Below are 27272 nucleotides of genomic sequence, written 5' to 3'. Positions count from 1 at the left end.
GGATCTCCTGGTGGGATGCCAGAGACGACACAAGACAATAATATTACTGCCAACCCCAAACATCTAAAAATCAGAGCTCAGCCTCCACTTCAGAATCATGAGATTTTTAAAATAATAATTGTTTGGGTCCTTGATATTTGTCTTCTCTTGTCTGAGCCTTTGGGGCTGAACATTTACAAGCTTTTCGCCACAAACACAAGGGCTAGAAACTTATGTTAAAAAATAATCACATGACCCCAAGGGCTGGGGCTTTTGCAACACCGCCAGCTTCGGAGACTCACCATCCAAGGGTGGGAGGCAGCAATGGTGCAGCAGTCGTCGTTAATTAAGGGCCACATTATTTTCAGAATGGAGGCTCAGTGCCCATTCAAAATGCACGCCCATTTCTGGATGCTCTCCATTGCAACTGCCCAGGCAGACTAGGTACAAACTGGGTCAGCGGCCTACCCTACAGAGCCCAGCATGCCATACTCCCAGGCAGCCTACAAGTCCCAGCATGCAATGCTCCAGCGTCCCTGTCCCCGCTCCCCGACTGTGGGGCCTACCGATCCCAGCATGCACTGCGCCACGGTGTTCTGACCTAGCTCGTGGAGACTACATCCCCCAGCATGCATCGACGACGCCGTTTCGCCGAGGCCGCACTGCATGCTGGGAGTCGTTTCGCGAGGGCAGGCGCAGCCGCAGCCGCGCCGGCCGCCATGTTAGTTGCGGGCGGGTCGAGTGCCCGTATGTTGGTGTTGGGTGCCATCTTTGAGGCTGGCAGCGGCGGCGGCGGCGGCGGGTGGCCCGAGCTTTGCCCCCGGCCCGGAGACAGAGGCGCCAGCGGAGCGGAGGCGACCGCTCCTTGGGATTCGGTAAAGTCCCCGCTCGCCGGTAACTAGAGCCCGTTAATCGAACCCGGGCCGGGGGCGGCCCCTCACCAGCCCCCGGGGCTGAGGCCGGGCCCCCCTGCTCCCCACGGCCCCGGGGAGCCTCCCCTGGCCGCCCCCTCCGCGCCTTTTCCTCCCCCGGGCCCAGGCCCCGCGCCCTGGGCCTGCAGGGGGAGGAGGGGTCCCCTTGCTAGCCGGCCCGCGGCGGGGGAGCAGGGCCCCCCGAGAGAGCCGCTGGAGGGGGGAGCCGGCCTCCCGCCCCCCCGGCCTGGGGCCAAGCGCCCTAGAGAGCCGCGGCTGGGGGGCCCCGACGCAGGGGTAAATCCACCCCCGCCCTGGAAAAGAGGGAGAGTCGGGGGAGACCGCCCCCACTTCCGGCTGAAATTGACGGATCCCTGGGTCCAGCTCCTGGGGCAACCCTTAGGGAAAGCTGCAGAGGGAGTTTCCTCCTCTTCCCTCCTGTGCCAGGCCCCCTGGGACTGCCAGGGCTCTGTCCCTCTCCTGCCTTGGGCACGGTAGGTTTTGAGTGAAGAATATTTGCCCCCCCCCACCGCCCTTCCCATCCCCAAGCGCCCTGTGGCCTCCTGGGAAAGGAGAGTCCCTGGGTCAGCCCCAGATGTCAAGCGGAGCAAAGAGAAGATTCCAGTGCAGGTGGCTCCCTTTAGAACAAAAAGGTCTTCAGAGTTAAAAGTCCGGGCTTCCCGTTTCTGGTGGGACTGACAAGGAGCCTGCCGCCAAGTCATAATTTTGCGGGCTGCACGCTGCAGTGCGCCCAAAGGGATTGAAATCAGGATCTAAACTAACTCTGGATGCACCCAGTAGCTGACTTAAATTCTTCTTTAGCTCATTTAAAAACAAAACAAAACAAAAAACACAAAATCAGATTGTTGGTGATATTGGCCTTGGCTGCCTAAAACCAACCGAACCCCAAAGCCCTTCCCATCAGCTTTGATTTTTAATTGAGAATGAAAATACGAAAATAGTGCCTCATACCATACCGATCAGTATGTGGACTTGGAAAATCATTCCCAAAACTGGTGCTTTGGGGTGCACGAGTGCACATTGCACTCGGGGATTGAGCTGTGCACCTTATTTTCAGAATAGACTGCTGTGTTATTTGATTATAAAAATGAAATATCCTGGGAAGAGTTAATTTTGAAACAAGGGAACTTGGAACTACCGCTATGGCGTGCAATTAAGTTGGATGTGTATACAACTAATTAGGCTTAATAGATGGTACTAACTTTGGGGCTGGATACCCGAGCATTTCAGGAAAAAGTTGGTGTAGAGGTACTTCCTTCTGTCCCTTTTCCTCTTAAAATAGTACCCATTCAAGTAACTGGTTCAAGAGGAAGTTGACTGCTACAGACACTCAAGAAAAGATCACTTAAGTGGGCGGCAAGATCAGTTGTCAATATTTCCATAGTAAAATTACTCTCAGTTCTGGCATAAATTTTGGAAATAGAAAGAGAATGAGTGCATATTCTTTCAGTGTGCCAGTCTCCCCTGTCTCCCCCAGTAGTAGATGCAGCAGCTTTAGTAGTGCCGGCAGTCTGGAATTTATTCCCAGTGCCCATTCTGGCACTGACGATGATGATAAGGTGGTGGCAGAAGGGGTGGAGCAACCTCCCAAACATAAAGGAAAGAAGGGGTTGCGGACTAAGGGAAAGCCACGCCATAAAAAACTGGTGCTGTCTAAAAAGTTTGTTAAAGATCTGGGACCGGCAGGTGCTGCAGCTGCAGTAGTCATACCTGGTGCTCCTGAGCAAGATGGAGAGAGCTTCTTTATCGAGAGCAATACAGTAAAACGGGTTCTATTGCCTGGTACGAGAGCAAAGACTTCCATCGTGTGGAACTTCTTCCATGTTGATCCCCAGTACCCCTGTCGTGCCATCTGCAGCCTCTGTAAAAAAAGCGTGAGCCGTGGCAAGCCAGGCACCCACCTTGGCACGTCGACGCTTCAGCGGCATCTCCAAGCAAAGCATTCTGTGTACTGGGCCATGGCTAATAAAATAAGTGCTGCTGGTGGAAGCAGCGCAGGGGAGGAGGAATATGCCTTTAATGTGCCTGTGTCCCCTGTGTCCCCTGACAGCAGATTTAGCAGTTTGAGCAGCAGTGGAAGTTTGGAATATATTCCCAGTGTTCACTTTCACAGCGACAGTATGGAAGAGGCACTGAGCCAGTTTTCCAGCAAAAAAAGAAGAAAGAAAGGACTGCAGGTTCATGAGTTATACCCAGGAAAGCCAGAGCTTTCCAAAAAATTTGCCAAAGATGTGGGTCCCACAGGTGCAACGACCGCAGGCAGTGCAGCCGCAGCAATAGTCGTTTCTGGTGCATCTGGAGAAGACGGAGAGAGTTTTCTCATTGAAAGCAATACGGTCAAACACGTCCTGATGCCAGGAACCAGGACCAAGACGTCAGCCGTCTGGAACTTCTTCTACATTGATCCTCAGTATACCTGCAGGGCGGTTTGTAATGTCTGTAAAAAGAGTGTCAGCCGAGGCAGGCCAGGCACTCACCTGGGCACATCCACGCTGCAGCGGCATCTGCAGGCCATGCATCCTGTACACTGGGCCATGGCCAGCCAATGGAATGGCACTATTGGTAACGGTGTAGACGAGGAAACAGTAGAGGATTTTTCTGTTGGTCCTAGGGAGATGGACTTGTCACTTCTCTGTCCCAGAAGCTTTTCAAGCTATTTCTCGTCTCGGAGGGATAAACTTACAGCCAGTTACAGTTTAACATCTCAAGGCCCGGGTGTCCATGCGCCAACTTTATCTCCTAAGCCAGTGCTTGGTAAAAGAAAGGTCATAAGTCCCGACTTTGGGACTCCGCAAGACTCTCAAACATCCGCTACTGAGAAGAAAATTAAATACCACGAAATTCCAGTTGCACAGCAGATAAATAGGGCTATTACAGAATTGATTATTGAGGATATGCAACCCTACTCATTTTTTTCTACCCCTGCTTTCCAGAGATTCATGAAGATAGTGGCACCAGGCTATCAGCTGCCATCTAGAACTTACTTTTCCACAAAGGCTGTGCCCCGGTTATACAATGTTGTGAGAGAAAAGGTTTTCATGGCTCTGGAGAAAGCTGAGTGCAAAAAAGTTCACTTAACCATTGACATGTGGACCCATGAACCAACCACGGACTATCTGACAGTGATGGCACATTGGGTGTCTTTTGAAATGCTGTTGTCTTCCTCTCACAGTGCCAGCAAAACTCCCAGTTGTAGGAAGCAGGCAGCTCTTTGTGTAACTGGCTTTGCTAAAGATTATGCAGCAGCCAGTATTTTACAAGAACTAAATTACCAAATCGGTGTGTGGCTTTCCCCCAATTCCCTCACCCCTGGCTTCATAGTTTCTGACAACACTGCCAATGTTGTGCATGCAGTGAGAGATGGAGATTTTACCCAAGTGCCATGCTTTATGCATTGTTTAAGTTTAGTAATTCAGGACTTCCTCTGTGAACACAAAAGCACGAGGAGCATGTTAGTAGCTGCTCGAGAGATTTGCCATCATTTTAATCATTCTGTCAAGGCCCGTCAAATTTTGCAGGAGTTCCAGCATGCAAACCATCTTCCGCAGCACAACTTGAAGCAGGAGGTAGCCACCCAGTGGACCTCCACCTTTTATATGCTGAGGCGACTTTTAGAGCAGCAGAAGGCAGTGCATGACTATTCCATGCAACACCATGTGGGGAAGGTGGATGGGGTCATTCTCACCTCATTTCAGTGGTGTCTGATGGCTCACGTGTGTGACATCCTTGAGCCGTTTGAAGAAGCCACTCGGGAAGTGAGCATGTGCACTGCAGGTCTTAGTCATGTACTGCCATTAGTTCGCCGCCTGCTTTTGACTCTGCAGAACATGCGAAAAGACTTTCAAATCAAAGGTGCCACTGTAGCTCTCGGGCTGGTGGATGACTTGTCTCTAAGGCTCGAAACTGACTCCCGACTGAGCGCTGTGCTCAGTTCTGAGCATTATATCTTGGCCACTTTATTAGATCCCTGCTTTAAAGACAATTTAGAAGAATTCCTTCCTCAAGGTACTGACTTGATAAGCTATAAACAGATCCTTATTGAAGTAGTATCTGAGTATATGTGCACTTCGGTGGAGGGTTGCTCCTTGGAAGCTACAGAAGTATCAGGCCATTCATCCCTTATAGGAACCGATCCTTTTGCTCTTCACCTTAAGGAAGATTACTCTGGTTCAAATCCCTTCAGTGGCTTCTCTTCGAGTGGTGCAGCTTTAATAGGCAAGAAGAGGCTGTTGTGCCCATCAGCTGCAGCAGTAGTAGAAGAGTACTTTCAAGATGAGTCTTCAGGGATAACAGTTAAAGATGACCCCCTGACTTACTGGCAGGGGAAACTGAGAAGATGGCCTGCATTAACCCGAGTAGCTATTCAGTATCTCAGCTGCCCACCCTGTAGTCTGCACTCTGAATGTGTCTTCAGCACAGCCAGACACCTCGTTTCAGAACACTCTGCTAGTCCAGGTTTTGACAATATTGAACAGTTAATGTTCCTTAAAATGAACTTAAAAACTATTAATTATGACTATTCCACTCTGGCCTTGGGCTTTGACACAGAGGATGAGATCACTCAGAGTAGCGAGGATGAGATGTTTTAGCCAGTGTTGGCAGCTTCAGTTTGTTCTGCGCTCTGGACCATTTGAAGTGCTGGGACTTGTGCTGCTATGTACTGTTCTCATACGGTTGTTAATATCTAGCACTTCTTGTGCTTTCCATCTTAAGAGCACTTTACAACATCCTCCAAATGCCCCCATGAAGTAGGTAAATAAGCATTATGTCCATTTTGTAGACCAGAAAACTGACACCTGACTTAGTGCGAAAAGTGGGATTAAAATTTGATCTTGTGTTCAGATTGTCCTAATCACATTGTCCTAATAAACACCACCTAGGTTTTTTAATATAAATATTAATGAAAATATTTTTTTTAAATAAAAATAAATATACAAAAACAGGTCAATAATAAAGAGAGAGCAAAATAGGATTCATGCTTTAAAATCATAAAGAGCACGAGGTAGGTGTTTGTAGTTGATAAGCATGGTGCTGGCAGCACTAACTGAATAGAGCTCCCTAATGACACCTATTAAGGTATAAAAATGTTCCCTCTCTGGACTTCTCTCCCCCATAACCCCAGCATACTGCTGAAAGGCCACGGACTAATGCTGGCTGGCTAACTGAAAAGATGGATGAGTGACTTGCATAGTTTTTCAGTGTTGAGAAAGACAGGGCTCTAAAATGAACTGGGCAAATGTTCACTGTATTCTTGTCTTCCTTTAGTGAGGGTGAAGTGTGTGACCCCCGCCTTTTATTTCTTCTCACTGGTCTCGAATGATTGTTTTGATATAACTAAGCTCCTGTACAAAATGAAATTACAATGCAAACCGCAGCTCAATCTCAATGTGAACACCAGTGTAATTCTCGGGATTTGATTGGCTTTGAAGTTCTTAATCAATTTCTGATGCAAGCTTGCTGAGTGCGCCAGAGTTGTTCATTTATTTTAAGCTTTAAGGGGTTAGCTCAGTTGATTTTCTGTAGTATTTAAATTGCTGTTCTAACTAAAGTTGTTTAAAACATTTTTTTAAAAATTTTTTTAAAGTCTAGTTTCTGTGTTAACATTTTTTCATTGTGGTGCTTGTATAGAACTGAGAGACCTGAGTTGCTTGGTAGTATAATTTCAGTGAGGCTAATTCAAACCCTGGACTGTGTGCAAAGTACTAAGTATGTGCCAAAGTATGGAAGGTAATATGCAAATGCATTGAAAGAAATAATCAAAAATAGCACACGTTATCAGACAGACCAGGAGGTATTGTCCGTTACTTGCCAAGAAATAAGTTTTGGTTTATGTGGAGGCATTTCACACTTTGAAATTGCATTGAATTCTGGAGGATATTAGTGAAAGTGAATTTGGCAAAACTTCCCTGTATCTAATGTATGTTAATTGCACACTGAGGGAACATTAGTGTAGTTAGATACAGGTAGACAAAAGTTACCTGGGATACAAAATCCAGTTGTAAAGGCAACAAAAGTCAAAAGCGAGTAATTATTTAGATACTAAGGGAAGGACAGAGATTGATTCTTACCTTTTTTTAATTCCCCTTGTTAAGAGTTTAAAACTGATAACTAATACAAGAACCCAACATTTCCTCTCATTATTTTAGATTTATGGAAACTCCCTCCCTTTTCTCCCCTCTCTTCTTCCCTCCCCCCCCCCCCCCCCAAAAAAAAAATCCTGGAAAAATTCACTAGTGCGTGAGAATAAAAGGTCTAATCTTTTATTATTAATTTGTAAGAACTATTTCATTCAATTTCTTCTAAGGTAGAATTGGAAGAGAATTACCAGAGAAATGTTTCAGTCTTTTTAATCTAGGCAGTGTTGTTGAAGTCGTGTCAGTCCCAGGATATTAGAGAGACAAAGTGGGTGAGGTCATATCTTTTATTGGACCAGATTCTCTCACCAACAGAAGCTGGTCCAAGAAAAGACATTACCTCACCCACCTTGTGTCTCTCAGCACTTTTAATGACACAGGAACTGGAATCTCTTACGTTTAGATCTAATGGTCAAAAATGCAAGTTTTATGGCATTCAGTAAAAATAAGCAACTGAAATGTCTCATTTCACAGTGAAATTAAACTGTTCGTGGTAACTGGAAACACCTTTAGGCTCCTTATGGTGTCAAAGTCATTGGCTGCTAAGAATTGGACCCAAGCCATCCTTTCAGACCTTTGCCATCTCACAGCGATGGATAATGGTGGATATATGTACCAGGAAACAGTATATGGTCACAAACCAGTAGTATTTGAAAAAATCAAATAAATTAAAATTGGCTTCGAAAAATCAAAATTAAAATGTTTCCAAATTGTGTCTCATGCAGCTGTGCCTCTTCAAAACTGAGCGTTTCCCTGCTTCTTACAGCTTGCTGTATTCGAGAACTGCTGTGTTTCTGCACTTGCTTGCAACTTTAAATATCTGATCAGAGCTACAAGTTGTTCTTTACAATATGGATATCAGACTATGCATACTTTGTATAAATATGGATATACTGTATGCATGTACATACATGTGTATATTTATGTGCCCGATCCAAACTTGCCCATATTATAAAGCATTGGCCTGAAAGTGTATTTGTGACACTTTTTATAACCCCTCAATTTTTGCTGTTTCCCCCAAATTGAGACTCTTTATGATGCATTTATGATGTCACTTAAGTGACAAATAGCCCAAATATATCATTTTTATTACCACATTTGAATATATTGGTGTGTGTGTATAAACACATTTGTATATATGTATATACATATGTATGTTTATACATACAAGTATGTTTTTGCTATACAGGTAATAAAGATGGGGGAAGGTTTTTGTGTTTTCTTAATAGGTGAAGAAATCTTGAAGACCAGAAATTGGAACTTATTGAGTTTTTTAAATTAAAAAAAAAAAAATTTAAACTGTCCGGCTGTGGAAGATGGATCTTCATTTTTGCAGCCACTTTGACTCACAAGTTCATCTTTAAATGAACTGTTTTTTGAAGAGCTAACTAATCCTCGCTGTCTCCAGTCTGACAGAGAGTATTTGAATGGACTTGCTTCCTCCAGTAGTTGTAAGATGTTTAAAAGCACAGCCTGTGTCTGAATTGTGGATGAGATTTCCTTGGCAATGTGAGGAGAAAATTCTTTCTATCCCTTTATTATTAATTCACGGATTGAGTGTTGGTTCGGCCTACAGGAGAAATTAATTGGAAGTCTTTGAAGACCAACGTTCTTGCCGAGGTTATCCAGGTATGTTAAGCTATAGATGTCTAATTTCCCCTTGGTATAGCGTGGGGGTGGGAAGGGAGGGCTCATAACTGAAGCTGTATTTTTTTTTTTTTTTTTTTTTAGAGAATATTACTTATAACAATAGTTAATCATCCAGAGATATTTCCCAGACACAATTCATTCCTTCAGAGGTAGGCGTCCCATCCTGCACTTACCTCTGTATGGAGCACAGTTTGTTCTATGTGAATAAAACTTTTTAATGTCAATAAGGACACAGAAAAATCATTATTTTATTTTAAACCACAGAGAAAACTCATATGATTTGAAAGTACTTCAGAACTGGGGGTTTTTTTGTTTTGTTTTTTGGGGGGGCGGTTTTTTGGAACTGATTGGTTTCAAGGTAGTCAAGTTAACACTGTCCCTTCAAACTCATTAAATGGCATTGGTGCAAGAAAGAGGGAAAGTTACTTGTCACTTGATGATGATCTGATTTTTTTTTTTTTTTAATTCCCCTCAAACCACCTTCTCCAAGGTTACTTTTTAAAGAAGATTTCACTGATCACGTCTGAAGAAGAACGGGTGAAGCCCATTTTCACTAAGAGAGGAAGAAGTCTGTGTGGAGCAATAGCCCTGATAACTTAAGCTTGTTCTAACAATCTGTCCAGCATGTCTAAACAAGGAGATGATTGCTACTTCTATTTCTATTCCACGTGTACCAAGGTAAAACAACTGAGATGAACAGAGTTTCTCAAATAATTTAATACATGTCTCATAGTTAGATCTGAAAATAGAATCTATCCTGAAGTGTCCTAGCTGGTTTCATATCCTGTGTACCAGTCTTGTTTTATTACACCTAGCCATCTGTTATGGAAAGCAATAAATTTCAAGGTAGAAAAATAATGCAAGGTCATCTGTGTAGAGAGAGAATTAATCTTTACCCCTCCTCCTGTTTTTATCAAGCAGTAATACTGATTAACACTTTTCAAACGGTTGGTTGCTAATCCCTACGAATAGCTTGTGATGTTGGCATTAACTCCTTGTAAAGATAGGTAAATCAAGACATGGAATTGAAGCAACTTGCCCAAGCTGTGGAGGGAGTCAATGTCAGTGATGGATTGGAACTCAAGAGCGCCTGACCCCTTCAGTCAGCTAAACCATTCTGCTTCTCTTTAGAGCTAACTATTGCTTATTGGGCCCAATGAACCAGCTATGAAAAAAAATCCATATCCTATTGTGTCTACTCTGTATGCTGTTTCATTGTTAAATAAATAAGATCCAGAAGTTATAGACATGACTAAGGCCAATGAACAGATGCAGAAACATTTGTGCCCTTTTTTGTGGCAGGAGGGGAACAGGTAGTGTCTATTTTTGCAATGGCATGCCGTTTTTCAAGAGCTGCAGGCATCGTGCTTGGCGCACCCCATGTTGATTGCTGCCTAATTTTTGAATTTCTTAATGTGGCACAAATAGCTCAATTTAAAATTTAACACTAATAACTATAGCTCTTAAGGATGATACAGTAAACAGAATTCTATCAAGTGTAAATGCAACAGTAAGATGGTTGAGGTTGGCTGTAGGGAATAGGGATGTAGATGTTAATCATTTCTGTGTGGGTTTTTTTTTTTTTTAGAAGTGGTTATTGATTTATCTTGTTCTTGTATCGCATCCACAGTATATCCTGACTTGTTTCATCATGGCCACCTCTAAAGTGTTTGTCTGATGTTAAGACAGTGGTTTAAAATAATGTCAGGAGGGACCTTTCAAAATGTTTCCATAGAATTAATTATTTCTGCCTTCCTGAGAATGCACATCTCATCCATTGCTCCGTTTCTTCTTCTTGATTCATCTGCCTTTCCATTCCCCCACACTAAGATCAGTTCAGTCACTGAGCCTTTTTCCTTCAGTCAGAAAGTCCCACTTTTACAGCTGTCTTTGTACCTGGGTTTTTCAGATTGCAACCTCTTATTTGCTTTTGTCCCATTTGCATAGGGGGATGGTTGTCCCTTTCGTCACTGTGAAGCTGCACTCGGAAACGAGACTGTCTGCACACTCTGGCAGGAAGGGCGCTGCTTCAGGAGTATCTGCAGGTTTAGGCATATGGAGATTGATGTAAGTGTTCATTTTGCAAGTATGTTTTCAGACCGTGCTTTTTATCTGGTGCTCGTAATTTGCTTTGAATTGGAATGATAATTTACAGTAGCAAGCAAAGAGCATAGAGTGGGTTCGCTTTTACATATCAGTTTTGCCTGCTCTAAGCAACACTGGCCTCCACTGATCAAAGTAAAGGGTTGAATTTTAAGAAAATTTAAGCTTGTTAGAAAAACAACTCCTTGCTGTGATACCTACTAGACGCTGGAATAGTCTCTTCAGTGGAAGTGGCAGTGGTCACATTGGTTGTATTACTTAAAATTGCGGTGGCCCTAGCACTCGGGAATAATCCTGCACTGGCCCTTTGGGAGATGAACTAGATGTGATTAATGTGTCTTTTCCATCTCTGACTTCTCCAGTTTTCTACACAGTTTTTGTCGGGGGCTAGGATAGGCTGGAAAGCGGAGAAAGGAAAGAGGAAGTGTAGTGACAGACAGATACAAAATTGTCATTTTCATAGTTTTTGTAAAGATTGTATATGTGCCGAGAGCACTAGATCGGATTTTTGTTTCAGTTATGAGGCGATGTCCTAATGGTATATTGAAATATTTTCTCTTTATGACATGTTTGACCTGTGAAACGAAGTCATAATATTGCATTGTGATTGTTCTGTGAGAGTTCTGTGCCACTTGGACGCCATCTGATAACTCTATGACTCTGTAGCTTTTCCAAGGTGACTTTAATGTGGGTCTTTGTTTTGTCTGTCTGAAGAAAAAACGCAGTGAGATCCCTTGCTACTGGGAGAACCAGCCAGTTGGCTGTAAGAAATTAAATTGCGCTTTCCATCACAACAAGGGACGCTACATTGATGGACTCTTCCTACCTCCAAGCAAAAGTGAGTTGTTTCATTTTTCTCCTTTGGCAATTCTTCCCAGATCCCTGAAGGCTTGTAGAATTGACCTCTGGACTTTTACTTGCACAGATATTTCCGAGTGCTCCTGCTATTGGTAGTTGAAAAACAAAGGCAGCTCAATTGTTCATGATAGAAATTAAAATCTGTGATGGTTTCAAATGGAACACAGGTCTGACCTAAAATGTCAAAAATACTTATTTAAAACTCAGTGTCGAGACCACTGCATCAAATATTACATTATTTGCTTTATTAAAAAACAAATACTGTCTCTTGAGGTCGATATTAAAACTTGTTGGCCCAATAGTCAAAGTATCCCTCACCTTGGTCAGTTTTTCTTTGTGAGACAAGAAGCCTTGATATTATCAAAATATGAAGTAAATTTGTTACTTATATAGCAGCATCGGTGCTGTACAGCAGGTGACTTGTACCAGCCAGCTGCTGATCCTGAGCACAAGAAATGGGCCTCCAGCTGTAGTCAAGGCTGAAATGAATAGCAGTGGAGATTTCACCCAATTTTTTTATGCTTAGCTGCTTCTCTCCTTTTTATTAATATTTTCCTTCTGTTTTAGGCTACCTTCATCTCACTCAACCTTTCAATAGGTGTGAAGAGATATAGCTTTGTGGGGCTGTAAAAATAATAGCCAAACATCCATGCTCTTTCACCTGGCATAGCCATACTGAGCGGAGTCTCTTCTCTCATAGTGAAGGAGAGTTCAGCATGTCTGGAAGTTTATATGCATTGTGGTTTTGAAGTGAATGAAGCGTTGGATTCAAGGTTTTAAATAGGCAATTTACAGGTGTTTCTACTGTTCTTCTAGCTGTGTTGCCAAGTATGACTGAGTGTGTAGAAGAGGAGGTGAAGGTGACCCAGATCTCGCTGCAGCAGAATAAACTGTCTGTCCAGTCCAACCCCTCCCCCCAGCTGCGGGGGGTGATGAAAGTGGAAAACTCTGAAAACGTTCCCAGCCCCACTCATCCTCCAGTCGTAATCAATGCTGCAGATGATGATGATGAAGATGATGGTGAGCAGATTTTAGCTCCTATATTTAAATAAATACATACAGCACTGATGCATTTGCTATGTCCTAGTAATCAACCTTCAGTTTACATAGTCAGTCCTGTGGTGGTTCTAGTCTAGCATTCTGCACTGGGCTATGGCCAATACCTGGAATATTGAAGGAAAGCTTTTCTAAACTCTTGTTGTACAAGGAAACAGGAAGGGAATTTCATCCTTAAGCACCATCCCCCTTATAGGCAATCCAGAAAGTAGCCTTGTCAAGCGATTAAGAGCTAGGAAATGAGTCACGAGACCTAGATCTTAGTTCTGACATGGCCATACTTGGGCAAGTCGCTTAGGCCAACTTTTTTTAAGTGGCCACTGTTTGAAGTCAGAGGGAGCTGTTGGGTGCTCAAGTTGAGCACCCAAAAACCCTGGCCATTTTGGCCTTAACCTCCCAATACCTCCACTTTTGCATAATGAAGAGAGTACTCACCCCTTAGATGAAATGTGCTGCGTAAGTGCATGGTCTGATATCTGAAAACACGAGATTTGGTTATTAGTTATTTGTATTACCATTGCACCTAGGAGCCCCAGTCATGAACCATGACTCCATTGTGCCAGCTGCTGTATGCAACCAGAACAAAAAGGTTCCTGGTTTCCCTGCCCCAAAGTGCGCACAGTCTTGTCCAATTCCTGATGCTAATTGTGTGTGAACTAACATTTTGTCCCTTTCAGATCAGCTTTCTGAAGAAGGAGATGAAACTAAAACACCTGTTCAGCAGCCAGCTACAGAAACCCATAATGGATTGCGGATAATTTCTACTCGGAAATCCAGTGCTAATTCAAAACAAGGTATTTAATGTTTATATTGCAGGAGCTCCTGAAGGTCACAGCCAGGTTGGCTCTTGGACCCCATTGTGTTAGGCGTTGATCAAATGTAATAAATGACCATCCCTGTGGTTTGCCTGGCAAAATCCTTAATTCTAACTATTGGCTGAGCTCCTTTAGTAAGGTGATCCTTGGGTATCAGCCACTCTTCTGTGGTCACAAACAGGATAGCTCATTCTTTTTTCAAATGCTTTTGGTTTATGTTGAGCAATCCCAGAAGGCGTTTAAACAGGCAATGATAGTGTGACTTTTCAGGTTACCTTTTTAAAAATTCATCTTGGTAATCAATGCTTACATTAAATCTTGCTAGCTTTAGGAGCATGTGGAGTGGTCCATGAGTTAACATGTAGGTCATCAGGCTAGACCACCTTATGTTCACTGGGTAACTCCACTGATTTCAGTGGAGTTATTCCTGATCTACACCAGTGTAAGATGGTGGAAGATCACTCCCTAAATCTTTAAATTACCATGCAGGTGTAGTTTTGAGGTTCTTACTCCTTAAACAGACATCACCAAGGAAGCTCTGTAGGGAAAGGGGGTATTTGTATGGTCATGCAGTAGCATCTTCTGACAGCTGAAGAAGTATACTGCAGCTAGTTCAGAAAGCTGCATATTGTGGAAGAACAGTGAGGTGAGGGGTGGAAATGGGAACACAGAATGCCTCTGGAAGGTGAGCATCTCTGTGACTTAGCTGTCACAGGAGACCAAAGGGGAGTTCAAAGCCTGGATTTCCCCACACTGTTTAAAAAAACAAACAAACAAAACCCTTTTAAAAGTAAGCCAAGTGACTAACAGCGCAGATGTTGGTAATTCTTAAAAATGCAGCTTCTGCTCTCTTGTGAGACCAAGCAACCTACAAACTATCCCAAATTCTGTGGCCATGAACTTAGGGTTGTTCTTTTTTCTTTCGTGTCTGTTTTTTCGTGATTTTTTTTTTAATTTATTTTTTGGAAAAAGCAGTAAATGCTGAGAAGCTTGGTCTGTATTCATAGACATGTACCATTGCTTTTACGTTTTGGGTTCATTCACAATTCTGCATTTTCAGATAACAGTTTGAATTTTGGAATAAAAACACTTGAAGAAATCAAGTCCAAAAAAATGAAGGAAAAATCACAAAAACAAGGTGGTGAGTTACTCTCCCTCCCTCCCAAATTCAGTGGCCCTCCTGTCTCAAGAGAGACAACAGTTTTTCCTGCATGGGAAATGCACAAGTTGACTTGCAGGATTTTTTGGTTGGATAATCTGTTGGGATAATTTTTGCTTTCAGAAAAAATGGCTTAAAAATAGTTCAGGTGTTAAAAGCAGAGTCCAGATGGCACAAGCTCTCTCGTATTAGTCAGGCCCTCTAAAGCAGGGAGTAAAGTCCAAATGAGAAGGGTACAAGAATATACTCTCATGCTGTTGTGCATTATGTATCTCTCCCCCCCCGAAGCATCTGGATAGCTGGCCAAGCGTAGACTAGGACTATTCTGTGCAGTCCTTTGTATTTACTCTTCTCTTTTGGCCCAGATATGCAACTGATTGAGTGTGAGGTCTGTTCATAAAGGTGTTTTTACACTCCCTCAATTGCATGATCTGGGCCTTGATTTCAGTTTGCATATAAAGTTTTTGTTGAAGTGATTTAAAATCAGTTTGCTGGGAATAAAGTAACTCTTGTCTGTTTTTCCTCATGTGGAAAGGGAGTGGCTTTTTATAAACTTTTTCCCCCGCTAACTTAATATATTTTTGTTTGCTCTGATCAGAAGGCCCCTCTGGAGTTTCCGTTTATCCACTCCAATCCCAGACCATTCCTGGTCCGGAAAAGGAAAACCTACGGACGGTGATCAGGACTGTAACCTTATCTGCAAAGCAAGGTAATGATAACTACTGCCTGCTTCCCTGGTTCCATTTTAGCGGTTCCTTAGACTGTAGTGTCGGTCCAGATGTCCTTGCTTTCTCTGGCCAACATGGTATTCATCTGCTACTGATGGTGCCGAAAGGTGTTTGAAGACTTTATTTAAAGCTTCAAAACTCATGGTTTTCTCCTGAGGGAAGAGTCCCTGGATATATCGAAAACCTCTGACAGTGCTGGTACTCAGTGAAGCATATAGATTTTTGACTTCTGCATCAGGACATTCAGCATCTGGGCATCCCCATTAAAGGGTTACAGAGAAGTGCTCGAGCTAACCATAACAAGCCAGTGTTACCAGATGTGACCATGATGCTGCAAACACTTGAACATGTGCTTGACTTTACTCCCAACGGGTCTGCTGCTGTGAGTAGAGCTACGTATGTGCTCAAGTATTTGCAGAATCAGGACAAGTGTTTGCACAAGGATATAGCTGCAGAAGGGAATAGCAAAAGGAGAGAGAAATGAATGGGTGCAAACAGGAGACAATTGGAGAACCAATGAAAGGAAGCAGCTACAGAGAAGCTCTGTGGCATTGGAGAGGGGGCCAGCACTAAACAAGCAGAGAAGGGCGTGGGTGGGAGGAGAGTGCGTTCATGCGGTAGTCTGGAGTAAGACAATGCGAGGTTCCATTTTTTTTCAGAGAGAGACTCGCTGCTGTTTGATAGTTGGTCATCCTAGTAAGGAATAAATCCTCAAAGTGTCTAGTAGACTAGAACCCGAATATGGAAGTTGTGCTCCCAAGAGGCATTTTGCTTGCTTCTAAGACTAAAACTTAACTTTGTGAATACTTCTAGTGTAGGAGAACCTCCCTAACCAGCACAGTATGTAACTTGCACACTTGTTATCAGAGCCTTAATAGCAGAAAGCTGAAGCAAGATCTCATTCTACGATTTTTACTAAGTATACTACAGTACACTTACTAGTGAGTTTCCAAATTGTAATTCTCAAAATGTTTTATGATGCAATATTATTGCATTTTTGTTTCCTCGCTAATAGGCAAAATCTCATGATTTACAGTAGGAGTCTATCACTTGTGTAAACTGCTGAGATTATTTTGTATCTATATATGTCTAGTGCTTTTTCCAAATTAAAGATGCTTATGTTTCACTGTTCAAGGTGAGGAGCCTCTAATTCGATTGAGTCTCTCGGAGAGACTGGGAAAACGGAAACCCTCCATTGGTAAGAACTCATAGGCTAGAGAAATAATGCTGGCTAGAGTCAGCTTCCTCTGCATAGCTCTTGTAAGGCACTTAAGTTGAAATCTGCAACACCCATCTGCCATTACAGCTGTAAGGCTCCATGCAGCTCTGCTAATGTGGTTCAAAAAAATATTTTATAGAACAAAATAAAGGTATAGGAATTTAGTTTCGACTCATTACCCATTACCTGAATGCTAGTCTGTAACAGGGTGGCAGTTTCTACAGCCCTGCATAAGGTTGCAGACTAATTACTGCTGTGACTCATGCTGACAGGTGGGTCCTTAACTCCAACCAGGTTGGAAAGGGGATGGAGTGTGTCTCTGGAAAACAGAGAACAAGGGACTAGGAGAGGTGAGGATTTGCAGGGAAACCCTAGGAACAGCCAAACTTGAGGAGAAAGCTTTTAGGGTAAGGTTTATAGTTAGATATTTATCTGAGCAACCCTCAAGAAGGGGAATTTTTTGACACTATGCAATGTGTATACTCTGAAGCAGTGTGGGTACTCCAGCTGCTTACATACTCTGCTTCTTTAACTTAAGTCAGAAGCCATCAAGTCGTCTATTTGGTAATTCCTGAGCTTGTGGCTTCTTGTATGTTTTACCAGAGAGATACGGTGCCCCCAAAACACCAAAGCAGATATATCGCATTTGCCCCCAGGCTTGTGCAAATGTATTGCTCTAGTGCCCTTCTCCTTAAAGATGTCTGCGTTTCAGGTACTGTAGGCCAGCGTTTCTCAAATGCAGCCAGTGTGGCTACATGCAGCCACCAGGGGCTTTTCTTACGACCACAGCCTCCTGAACAGTGACTGGCGATGGGGGTGGGGTGCAAAGCAGTGGTCCCTCCCCCAGGGCCATCAGCAGGGGTTTGGCACTGTCCCCCCTGGAGCCACAAACGCCAGAGGAACAGGCAGCCGGTGTGAGTTCCCCACCTTCCGTGGGGCAGTGAGGCTTGGGGTTCAGCCCTGAGGTGGCGGGCGGCAGGCTCCGGTTATGGGGCTTTGGGCTCCAGCCCTGGACCCTGGCTGCAGGTGCCAGCCCTCGGCTCACCACCCCCCTACATCACTCCTGGCCCCCAGTGCCTCCCCTGCCCCCTACCATTGCCCCTGGTCCCCGCTGTCTCCCTACCCACCTCTTATCCAGGGCTTACTGGCTGAGTAAGTCTGCTGTGAAAAATTTATATTTGTATGTTTGTTAATATCACTTTTCACAGACCCCCAGCTAGCTAATAAGTCTGCTGTGGAAATTGATATTAACAAATATACAGATATTATCTTTTTCAGCAGCAGACTTACTAGCTAACAAGTCTTTTTAAAAAAGCAAACAAAAAGCAAAAGAAATAACAACAACAAAAGACAAGAATGTGCAAAACACCTTATTTGTGTTTCTATTCTGTTTAGGTCCAATAAAGAATAGAGACAACTGTACATTGTTTTTAATGATCGAGTCTGCAAAAAACCTCTATATACATAAACTACAATGACTTGAACATGTATATGTGCATATTTATTTGTTTTTCCAAAAGTTACAGTATTTTAGGAAAAATTGTCAGAACGCCCCCCAGCAAAAGTGGTGGCCGAACTCTGAGGCCACCAAAAATGTATTATGAGAACCCCTATAAGTTTGTGAAGTGCTTTAGAATTTTCTACCCTGAGAGTCCCCGTCTTGATTTGGCAGTTGCTTCATAAGGGAGTTTCTCAGAGAGCCTCTTACCCTCCTGACATCCTTATCTTCTGCTGCTTGGGTTTCAAAATGCTTCTTCCACTGAGAACCATTGTGCTATTTGGGAGCTACAACTTCGAAGCAGAAATAGCAGATATTAGCAGCTGGAAGATAAACACAGAAAAAATTAAACTCTGTGAAAGGTAAAGAGAGCAGAGCTTCTAGGCGACTCCCCTGTCTTCAAGTCCTCCAATGGACAAGCTCATGTTAATATGTTCAGATATTAGCTGTTGACTTTATTTCCACCGTGTTTGGCTTTACAGATGAAAGTGGCCCTCCATTAAAGCGTAGCCTTGCTGAAAGGCTTGGAAAGAAGCTTGAATCTCTGGAGAAGACTGACAAAGCACCAAAGAGAGGTACTGCTGCTTAAGAAATCCTTGGGTTTGTTACATACAGACTTCCCTTTTGGTTCTTTGTATGTTAGAAGAAGCCTCTCAAGATAACTTTGAATTTCACTTTGAATTTCCTGGAACCATGTGAGAGACAAAGGAGCACCCAACTAACTGCTTTGTGTTTGTTCTTGCAGTTCAAGTCCCCAAGTCTCTTAAGGAGAGGCTAGGATTGCCAGCTGAGCAGGCTAGCACGGACACAGGTAACAGCTGTTTGCTAAAGCTGATGCTTCCCTTTTTCCTGGACCTGCCATTTCTCAGCAATCCACATTACCCTTCTCGTAGCCATTAGAACTCCTGTATCTGCCAGCATGAGAGTTCTGGCTCTTGACAGCCAATTTGTTTCCACTTGTGCCTCAGCAAGCTTCTCTCACCTGTCTATAAGCAGAAGAGTTTGAAACGTGCTTGGAGACAAGTGAAATAGAAATTGGAAACCAAGAGATGGGATTGGAAATGCCAGTGGAGGTACAAGGTAGTGGTAGAATGGGGCACATTTACCTCTGTGCTGCAGTCATCACAGTAGTAATGGATTGTTTACAGAAAAGGGATCAGTGTGCCCTACAATTTGATATACATGCTTCCCTAAACCACGTTCACAAGTATAGGTTATGATTTGGTTTCCTTTCTCTTTGACACACTGAAAACCACAGTTTTTGGGGGGGCCCTAAATGGCTACTTAATTTTTTTTCAATGCGCAGGTCAGTCTTCTCTTTAAATGTTTTGGGTTTTTCCTCTTTTGGTAACAACAGAGAGAGCTGCAAAACAAGCAGGTGAGATCCGTGTGAAAACACTAGAGGAAATCCGTCTTGAGAAAGCCAGCCAGAAACGGGGAGAACCTCAAACCAAACCCAAGACTGAAGAGTCTTGTAGAACAGAAGATCCTAATCCAAGGGTGAGACCCTCCCCAACAATTCGAATCAAAACCTTTTCTGAGGTCCTGGCTGAGAAAAAAAACAGGCAGTTGGGGGAGGAAGAGCAGCTAAAAGTGGAGGAAAAGCTAAAAGCGGAGGAAAGCCCTACCAAGCCGAAGACTGAGAGTGAGACCAAGAAGCAGGACACCACGGCTCCATCTATAGCCAGCAAAGGGCAGCTGGAGCAGTCCACAGGAAAAGCCATGTCAATAGGGGAGGTGCGCATTAAAACATTGGAGGAGATCAAGCAGGAGAAAGCCCTGAGGATGCAGCAGAGTGGAGAGAACACCCTAAATACGCCACCGCAACCTGAGCTTACTCCCAGCGGGAGGAGATTACTGCGCATTACAAAGCTGACAGGTAACAAATGCTTTGGCCATTCCTATAGTACAGCAGGTTTCCCTGTCTTTGCTAGTATTTTCAGTTGACTCAGAATTCACTCACTCCACTACATATTACAGCTAGAAGACTGTCAAAGTCAAAAGTTAGGAAGTGCCAGAATCAGGATTGCCCATGTCAACCTTACTTGCTGCTTTGTACATACGTAATTAAAGACTGTCATGCATATCACTTATGTCTTCTATAGGGCTCCTGCCTCATTCAGTGAATGCGTAGTTATTTAATGTGGAAGACAAAATGCAATATTGAATGTGTGGCCTCAGGCCTCTCACGCTGTACTGAATACAAAATTCATTCCCTCCTGGGAGTTTCTGTGATCCTCTCAAAATAATATTGGAGTCAGTGTTTCATGAACATTAATGTTCATGATCTTCACAACACCTTTGTGAGGTAGGGAGGTGTGTTTGTGTGTTTTTTGGGGTTTTTTTTTACAGCAGGGGAACTGAGGCACAGAAAGAGATTAAGGCCAAAATTGTCCACTAATTTTGGGTGCCCAACTTGAAATATCTAGGACTTGCTTTCTTTTTGGAACACAACCACTTTGCACGTTCAAAGCACAATTCCACTGATGTCTGAGTGTTCAGCATTTTTGTGTCTCAAACCACAGGTGTCTCATGTCGGGCACGCAGAAAATGGGGAACACACAATTAGTAGCCAGCTGTTAACACTAGTTTAGTGAGGTACCCAGCATCACACAGGAACTCTGTGGCAGAGGCAGACATAGAATCCAGTTTACCAGGCCAGCATTCAACCACCTAACCATGAGACCATTCCTTTTTCATCCTACAGTCCTCTGCCTCATTCACTATACACTTTCCAACCTCTGCAACAAATAAGGCAGAGGTCCTACAGACAACAGCCTCATTCATTCATTCCCTGCGCACAATACATCATGTACACTGTACAAAGCGTCTTTCAGATGTAACATTAAATGGGGGTCTCTTTGGGTCATCTCGGTGCTTGGTCAGCTGGAAATAAAAGTTCTCTGGTGTGTAGTGCAACCCAAACCTCATGATTACAGTGTGTACAACTGAATGGAAGATTGCAGAGCTCAAGCTGCAGCCAAATTCTTCGTCTATTAAACTGGTGCGTTTGCCCCAAAAGGTTGGAAACCAATAGTGTGAAATGCTATTCAGGAGATCTGTGGTGTTTCAACTCTTGGAATTAACATGTGGGTTTGGGATGTTTTAAAGCACCTGGAAGAGAAGAAAAGAAGTTGGTGGAGTCAAGCGTTCCGCCCCTCAGTATTGGCCCAGCAGACAAGGCTGCAGAGGTGAGTCCCTGGAGAATATAGGAATCATTATGTGTCAGAAGTAATATTCACATTCTGTTTACCAGCACGACTTGGCACATACCTCCGATGCAATGGGGGTGTCTATATATTTCTGCATCGAAGTGCTGGAGATTAATCCAGAGTCCTGTCTTCTGTGATAGCATTTCAAGACAACATTGCAATGATCAAATGGCTTTGAATTTCTTGCTGTTTATACTTAGCAATGACTAAGAAGCCAGGACTTTGTAATCAGAGGTAATCTGTCTGAGGGCAGCACTGGCAACTTGTGTTTCCCTTGGGCTCCTACTAAGAATGGAATAGATTTCAGCTAGAGTCTTTTGCTTTGATCAGGGGACAACCCATGCTGGGACTTGTAGCCTCTGTGGGCTGCACTTCTGTAGTAAAGGTGAGGGTGTTTGTGAACCTTGATGTAGGTTGCCAAAAGGCAGCTGACTGATATTAGGGTGGTGTGGAGCTCAGAGTCCTCTCCAGAGGAATTGCTGATTAGGTTTTTGTTATGAAGTTTCCCTAGATTTGTCTCATCTTGTTCCTCGCTTATTTTCTCTAGTTTTCAGATGAGAGTGCAAGCAACTCTACGGCTCAAATGCAGAGTTCTGAAGAAATCCTGAGGGAGAAGCGGCAGCTGAAGCCACGGCAGAAGGAGAAGCTCCAGAAGGAAATACCTGCTGTGTCGTCCCCTGGAGAAGAAACGACTGAAGAGAAGAGCCCAGTGACTGGAAGTCCTGAATCCACAGTGACACCTGGGGCAACTCGTCGGCTGACAAAGAGACTGACTGTGACAGCAGAGGAAGCCGTGATGGAAAGTCCAGGAACGGAGGGTTCAGTACTACCAGTGAAACAAGGAGCTCAGTCTCTGGAGCGAAAGGCTAAAGGTGAATGTCACTTTGTGTGGTATTTTCTGGAGCAGGGATTTAACTTTAAGGACCGATCACTTAATCGGTTCCCAAAAACACTCAGTTATTTTGCTCAATATTGTCAGGGAAAGATGACCAGTGTCATCGTCGTCCTTAGACTTTTCTCATCGCCACAAGTGCAGCACAGTATGATGCATATTTCGTTCGGTTGGCAAAATGGCCAGCCGCGAGTCAGAAGAATGGAGTCGTAAAAGGAAATGCTGCCAGTCTGGAGTTAGGTGCATTGGCACAGTCGTGTAACAAGTTGTGCAGATCCTTGCTGTGGGTGGGAGAGGAAGCCTACACAGAATGTGCCTGTTCTGTTTCCTCCCGGCTCCAGCCCGTGTTAACCCTTTCCTTTTCGAGAGCCCTAAATAACTAGAAAATGGCTTTCATTTGTAAACACTGAAATTTCAGGAAAGTTACCCTAGAAAAGTGGTGGTGTTGCTTAGGCTCTCGATGCTGTCCAGATTTTCTCTCTCTTCTCCCCTTCATTTCTGATTGGTTTACTAATTCATTCCTGACTGTTGGGTAGTGTTGCTCAACGGCTCCTACATTCCACCCCAAAGATGGCTGTGTTAATGGAGGTGAAGGAATTTCTCTGGAATGTGTTAGAGCTGATAAGATGAGACACTGTAAGTCTATTAGCATTTTTACAGATTGCTGACTACATAAGAACATAACGGCCATACTGGGTCAGACCAAAGGTCCATCTAGCCCAGTATCCTGTCTTCCGACAGCGGCCAATGCCAGGTGCCCCAGAGGAACTGAACAGTCTCTGGCAAGCAGAGACTAGGGACAGCAGTCCTGCCCATCCTGGCTAATAGCCATTGATGGACCTATCCTCCATGAATTTATCTAGTTCTTTTTTGAATACATGTATTTGAACTACCTGCCAAAGGGTTAATTGGGGGTTACGAGGTGCTGTGCCTTATACTCATTGCTGGCTTTACAGAGGAGGAAGGAAACTGCATCAATCCTAGGAACCAATCAGCTTCTGTTCCTTTCCTTTTATGTTCCAGCCAAACCCAAGGTGAATGTGAAGCCATCAGGCGTAAAAACGATCTCCCCTGCAAAGCAGGCCCTGAAACGTAAGGTGGCTGAAAGTCATCCTTCTGCCATAGCAGCTGTGAAACCACTAAGCACCACCAGCAGTGACTTGAAGGAGCTCCCAGCTAAAAAAGTAGCTATGGTAAGGAAACTGGCTTACAAGCTGGACAGCCTATGGTGAAACCTGAACAGAAGTGTTTCACCCTGCCCCTAAGAGAGGATAGATATAGGGATGTCTTATCTCTCTTATGCAGTTCTGTCCAAATCTGAGTCCCTTACCATACCATGGGATGATTTTGATGTATCTTCCTCCATCTTTTATTAGATGAATACCAGCACTTCTATAATGTTCTTAGTTAGATGCCTTCTCAGTGGAGTGAACTACGTACCACTTACGTGCATTCCAGAGTGGCTAGTCAACTACTGCTGAAGACTTCAGGCCCTTGATAGGCATCGAGTTTTATGCTTGCTTTGTCTGGGAAGGCCCAAATTTGTTTTGGCATGGAGCTCAGGGATGATATGGCTGTGCAAGGATGGGACAGGCATTATGCTGGAGGAAAGGAAAACTGCTGAGAAATATTTTACTTTTGTACCTTAACTTTCACCTTGCTTTTTCCCAGACTACTGTTCTAGCCCTGCCAGAGGATAGTCCGGCCACTGTACCAGAGAGAGCAAAATCCAGAGACAGGTAATGTCTGCAACTTGCTCCTGTTAGAAAAGGTTTTTGTCACTGGGGTTTCAGGAAACTTCAGTACAGTGTCTGCCTGACATTTGGGAAGATGAGTTTGAGGTCATCAATGTTAAGCGGTGCAACATACCCTGCTTTAATTTTCTAACTATTTAGCAGACTCTCCTTTGGATTATCTTTTAAAACATTTGAATTGTTTTTGTTAATGTCAGTGAATTGGCATCGCTTGCAGTAGCATCTTTCTGGATTCCTGTGAGTCCTGAAAGAGGCGAGGGTGGCGTAGGAGTGGGATGAAGATAGGGGAAGACTTGTGGTAGAATCTCCTTCCTTAGAAGTTTTTAAGGTCAGGCTTGACAAAGCCCTGGCTGGGATGATTTAATTGGGGATTGGTCCTGCTTTGAGCAGGGGGTTGGACTAGATGACCTCCTGAGGTCCCTTCCAACCCTGATATTCTATGATTCTATGACTTTCCTGCTGGCTCCTCCTCAAATGCTAACTAGTGGCTGGCATTCTCTGTGACCAAATGCATGTCTCAGCAGAAGGCTCTGTAAGAGAAGAGGGATATTAGGTGAAGAAAACAACGCAGAGCTGGGTGAGACAAGTTTCTGCAGCACCTGGCCGAATCAGGGCTGACTAAAATCCACTGCTGTCAGCTTCTTACTGTCAAGAGCACCAAATTCATCCAAATGTGTGATGGAAAAAGTAAATAGTTGATATCCATTTTAACAAACAGTTCACAAAATTTATCCATTCACATTTATAGTCAGTTTAGTAAATTAGTGTAAGTGTATTGTCTTTGGAGGCAGAGCATTTGGGGATCTAGCAAAAAGATTGGTTTATTTCTCATGGTTGTGTCTAGGTCCCCAAACTGAGAATGTACCTGTAATATTATGTTGGACTCAGAGACAGCCACTGCTTAGTTACACAGCAATTCCAAAGGATTGGAGGTGTGGGGGGGTAACACTGCAGTAAGATAGGGTGTTTGGCAAAATAGATATTTTCAATTAAGGAATGTCTAATTGCTCTCTCTCTCTTCTCCCAAGCCCTGAGCTCCACATAGGAAGCCAAGCAGCCTCTGTGGCTCAATCAGAGATGACAAGCCCAACCTCTTCACAGGCAGCAGTAAAGACCCGCAGGCTGAGTTCCACCGCAGCTGGGAAAGCACCCTTGTCCGTAGAAGATGACTTTGAGAAGCTGATCTGGGAAATCTCTGGAGGCAAACTGGAAGCAGAGATTGATCTGGATGCAGGAAAAGATGAGGATGACCTCCTGCTTGAACTATCTGAAATGATTGACAGCTGAACCAGACTTATACTTATCTTTTAAAACAAAAAACATTTTAAACTCTATTTTGTTGGATACCCAAGATAAACCTTTTTCTTCTATATGAGGCTTTGCCACAAGTCTTCAAGTACACTTGAACTGGTAGAAATTGGCAATATCTGCACTCAATTGTCGTTAATTTCCCTGCTGGTTAGAGTTAACCTGTATACCCATCCTGTTACCATAGGCGGCTATTTTGAATATGTGAAGACAAAGCACTTCACAGTTTCAGGCCAGAATGATCCTGGAGCCCATCTATAAAGCCTGGGGGTATAAACTTCTTCCACTGATTCAAGGCGGTGAAGGCTTTAAAAAAAAAAAAAAAGTTTTTCTCAGCAAGGTGTGCAAAACTCAGTGAGTGTGTTTCAAAGCTTTCTTTTGCTTTGTTTTCTTGAATGGCCTCGAATTACTATGTCAACTCTTGAGTTGTATTTGTCCTTATCTTCTTGTTTTAAGATTCTAGGGAAAATTAATGAAAAGGATAATTACTACAGTAATGTGGGCCAAACGTACTGCCAAAGGTGCGGGATTGGGTTAGTCCATCCAGCCTTACTTCCTTTTAATTATCAGGGACAATACACTATCAGTATGGAAAGCAGCAGCGTACAGTACATGAAGACTGCCTTTCTCCCTTTGAATCCTACTGTACTAAATCTTGGGGGGTTGGTACTTTTTGTTGACTGAATAAGGTCCTGGGGCAAGTGGTGTAACCCCTCGTGGTCTGCTGCACATCAGTAAATTGAAAATGGGTCTTAAAAGTGCCTCTCATTTCCAAGAATCTCTTCCCTCTTCTGCTGACTTTTCTTCTGCTGGAAAGCAGTAGCTGCTGGCACTGATGGGAAAACACTTTCAGCTTTCTTTGAACCCCAATTCGCTGTATAGGCTTGTCTGATTTGATGTAGCACTATGCTGGAATTCAGCCAATAAGAAGCATTTGTCAAGTCAGGCAAGTCTTAGAAAAGTGTTCTACAGCGGTCAGAGCAAACTCTGTGCCCTCCCCTGTCCTGTGGATACCTTTCTTTCTTCTCACCTTTCATTTCTCTATAACTCCATCCTCCTCCCCCTCTGCCTGAACTAATCATTTAGGAAGTACATACCTGCGGTTGGGATGTTAGGAAAACTAGTCCTCTGTGCTTGACAGTCCATTTGCCTGAACTGTGTACATGGAATCTTGCTGTGACCCCGCAGTGAACGGTTGAGATTGGGGTGTATTGTGTTTCCCATCACTTATGTTCATTTTGACCATGAGATTTTTTTTTTTTTTTTTAATTTTCTTAAACTTTCAACAAGCTAGTCCCTTCTGACTTTGGGCTGTGAGGATATAGGTGTGGCAAGGCTTTTGCTGCTGGCAGGCTTAAAAAAAAAGTTTAATTGTATTGTAAATATTTTGTCTTTGGAAGAAAACACGTACACGATTTGGTAATCCACTGTGATGTCTTAGTTCTTATAGGGAAGATTTGAGCCAAAACCAATTTTTAAATTAAAAAGCCCACTCCTGAAGAAACTGCTGTTATAGTTCTAGGAGGGACACCACGCAGGAAGCTTCATCCCAAAGAAGCTGAAAAGCAACAACCCTCCATCCTGCTGAAGGACTTTTCACAATGAGACTTCAGGTTGCTTGTGCACAAATGGAAGCAACTTTCAGAGAGAGAGAGAGAGATGTATGAGAGATTGTGATCTAAAAAAACTTCCCCTGCTGCTTGTTATCTCCCTGTGTTTAAGCAGAATATTCCGTTCCATTGTCAGCTTTGTTCACTTCCTTCTCTGGATGAGAAGTCCTGTCTACGAAGGCCGAATTTTATGTATGCCATTACTTCTGTAAATATTTTATTCTCTCATTTTCTATTTAGTTTGTATTTAAGGCATTGTCTTACATGTAATCTGAATCATACATGTTCACCATGAGTTGGGCTGTTCATGAAAAACATTACTCCTGTTTTTAAATAAAGCTGATGTAGGAAGCCTTATTTCAGAT

At 43.5% G+C, this 27272-nt stretch overlaps 1 protein-coding gene across 8 annotated transcripts; it reads left to right on the top strand.

Annotated features, from left to right (window-relative positions):
• The first annotated feature begins 755 nt into the window (after positions 1-755).
• On the top strand, positions 756-27239 carry ZC3H11A (zinc finger CCCH-type containing 11A). 8 transcript variants are annotated; one of them, XM_074936280.1, is made up of 18 exons: positions 756-854; positions 8622-8674; positions 9186-9373; positions 10643-10762; positions 11513-11636; positions 12473-12676; positions 13390-13506; positions 14588-14668; positions 15285-15395; positions 16550-16612; positions 18614-18706; positions 18877-18942; positions 19489-20010; positions 21243-21322; positions 21891-22215; positions 23259-23428; positions 23907-23974; positions 25018-27239. In XM_074936280.1, the coding sequence occupies exons 3-18, from the start codon at positions 9320-9322 to the stop codon at positions 25274-25276; spliced, it is 2457 nt and encodes an 818-aa protein (XP_074792381.1). In that variant the 5' UTR covers positions 756-854; positions 8622-8674; positions 9186-9319; the 3' UTR covers positions 25277-27239. The 8 variants fall into 8 exon arrangements, with proteins under 8 accessions (XP_074792381.1, XP_074792380.1, XP_074792382.1 ...); XM_074936279.1 differs by having other exon boundaries at positions 776-873; XM_074936281.1 differs by lacking the exon at positions 756-854 and adding an exon at positions 1287-1384.
• The last annotated feature ends 33 nt before the right edge of the window (positions 27240-27272 follow it).

This window comes from Natator depressus, chromosome 21 (genome assembly GCF_965152275.1).
Source record: "Natator depressus isolate rNatDep1 chromosome 21, rNatDep2.hap1, whole genome shotgun sequence".
Classification (NCBI taxonomy): Eukaryota; Metazoa; Chordata; order Testudines; family Cheloniidae; genus Natator; species Natator depressus.
This window is presented reverse-complemented; position numbering and strand designations above follow the sequence as displayed.

Excerpts from the sequence above, each read along its gene's own strand:
- ZC3H11A (XM_074936280.1), top strand. The coding sequence starts at position 9,320 with ATGTCTAAACAAGGAGATGATTGCTACTTCTATTTCTATTCCACGTGT. Across the intron at positions 13,507-14,587 it reads CAGTGCTAATTCAAAACAAG|ATAACAGTTTGAATTTTGGA; the intron begins GTATTTAATGTT and ends CTGCATTTTCAG. Across the intron at positions 20,011-21,242 it reads GCGCATTACAAAGCTGACAG|CACCTGGAAGAGAAGAAAAG; the intron begins GTAACAAATGCT and ends GATGTTTTAAAG.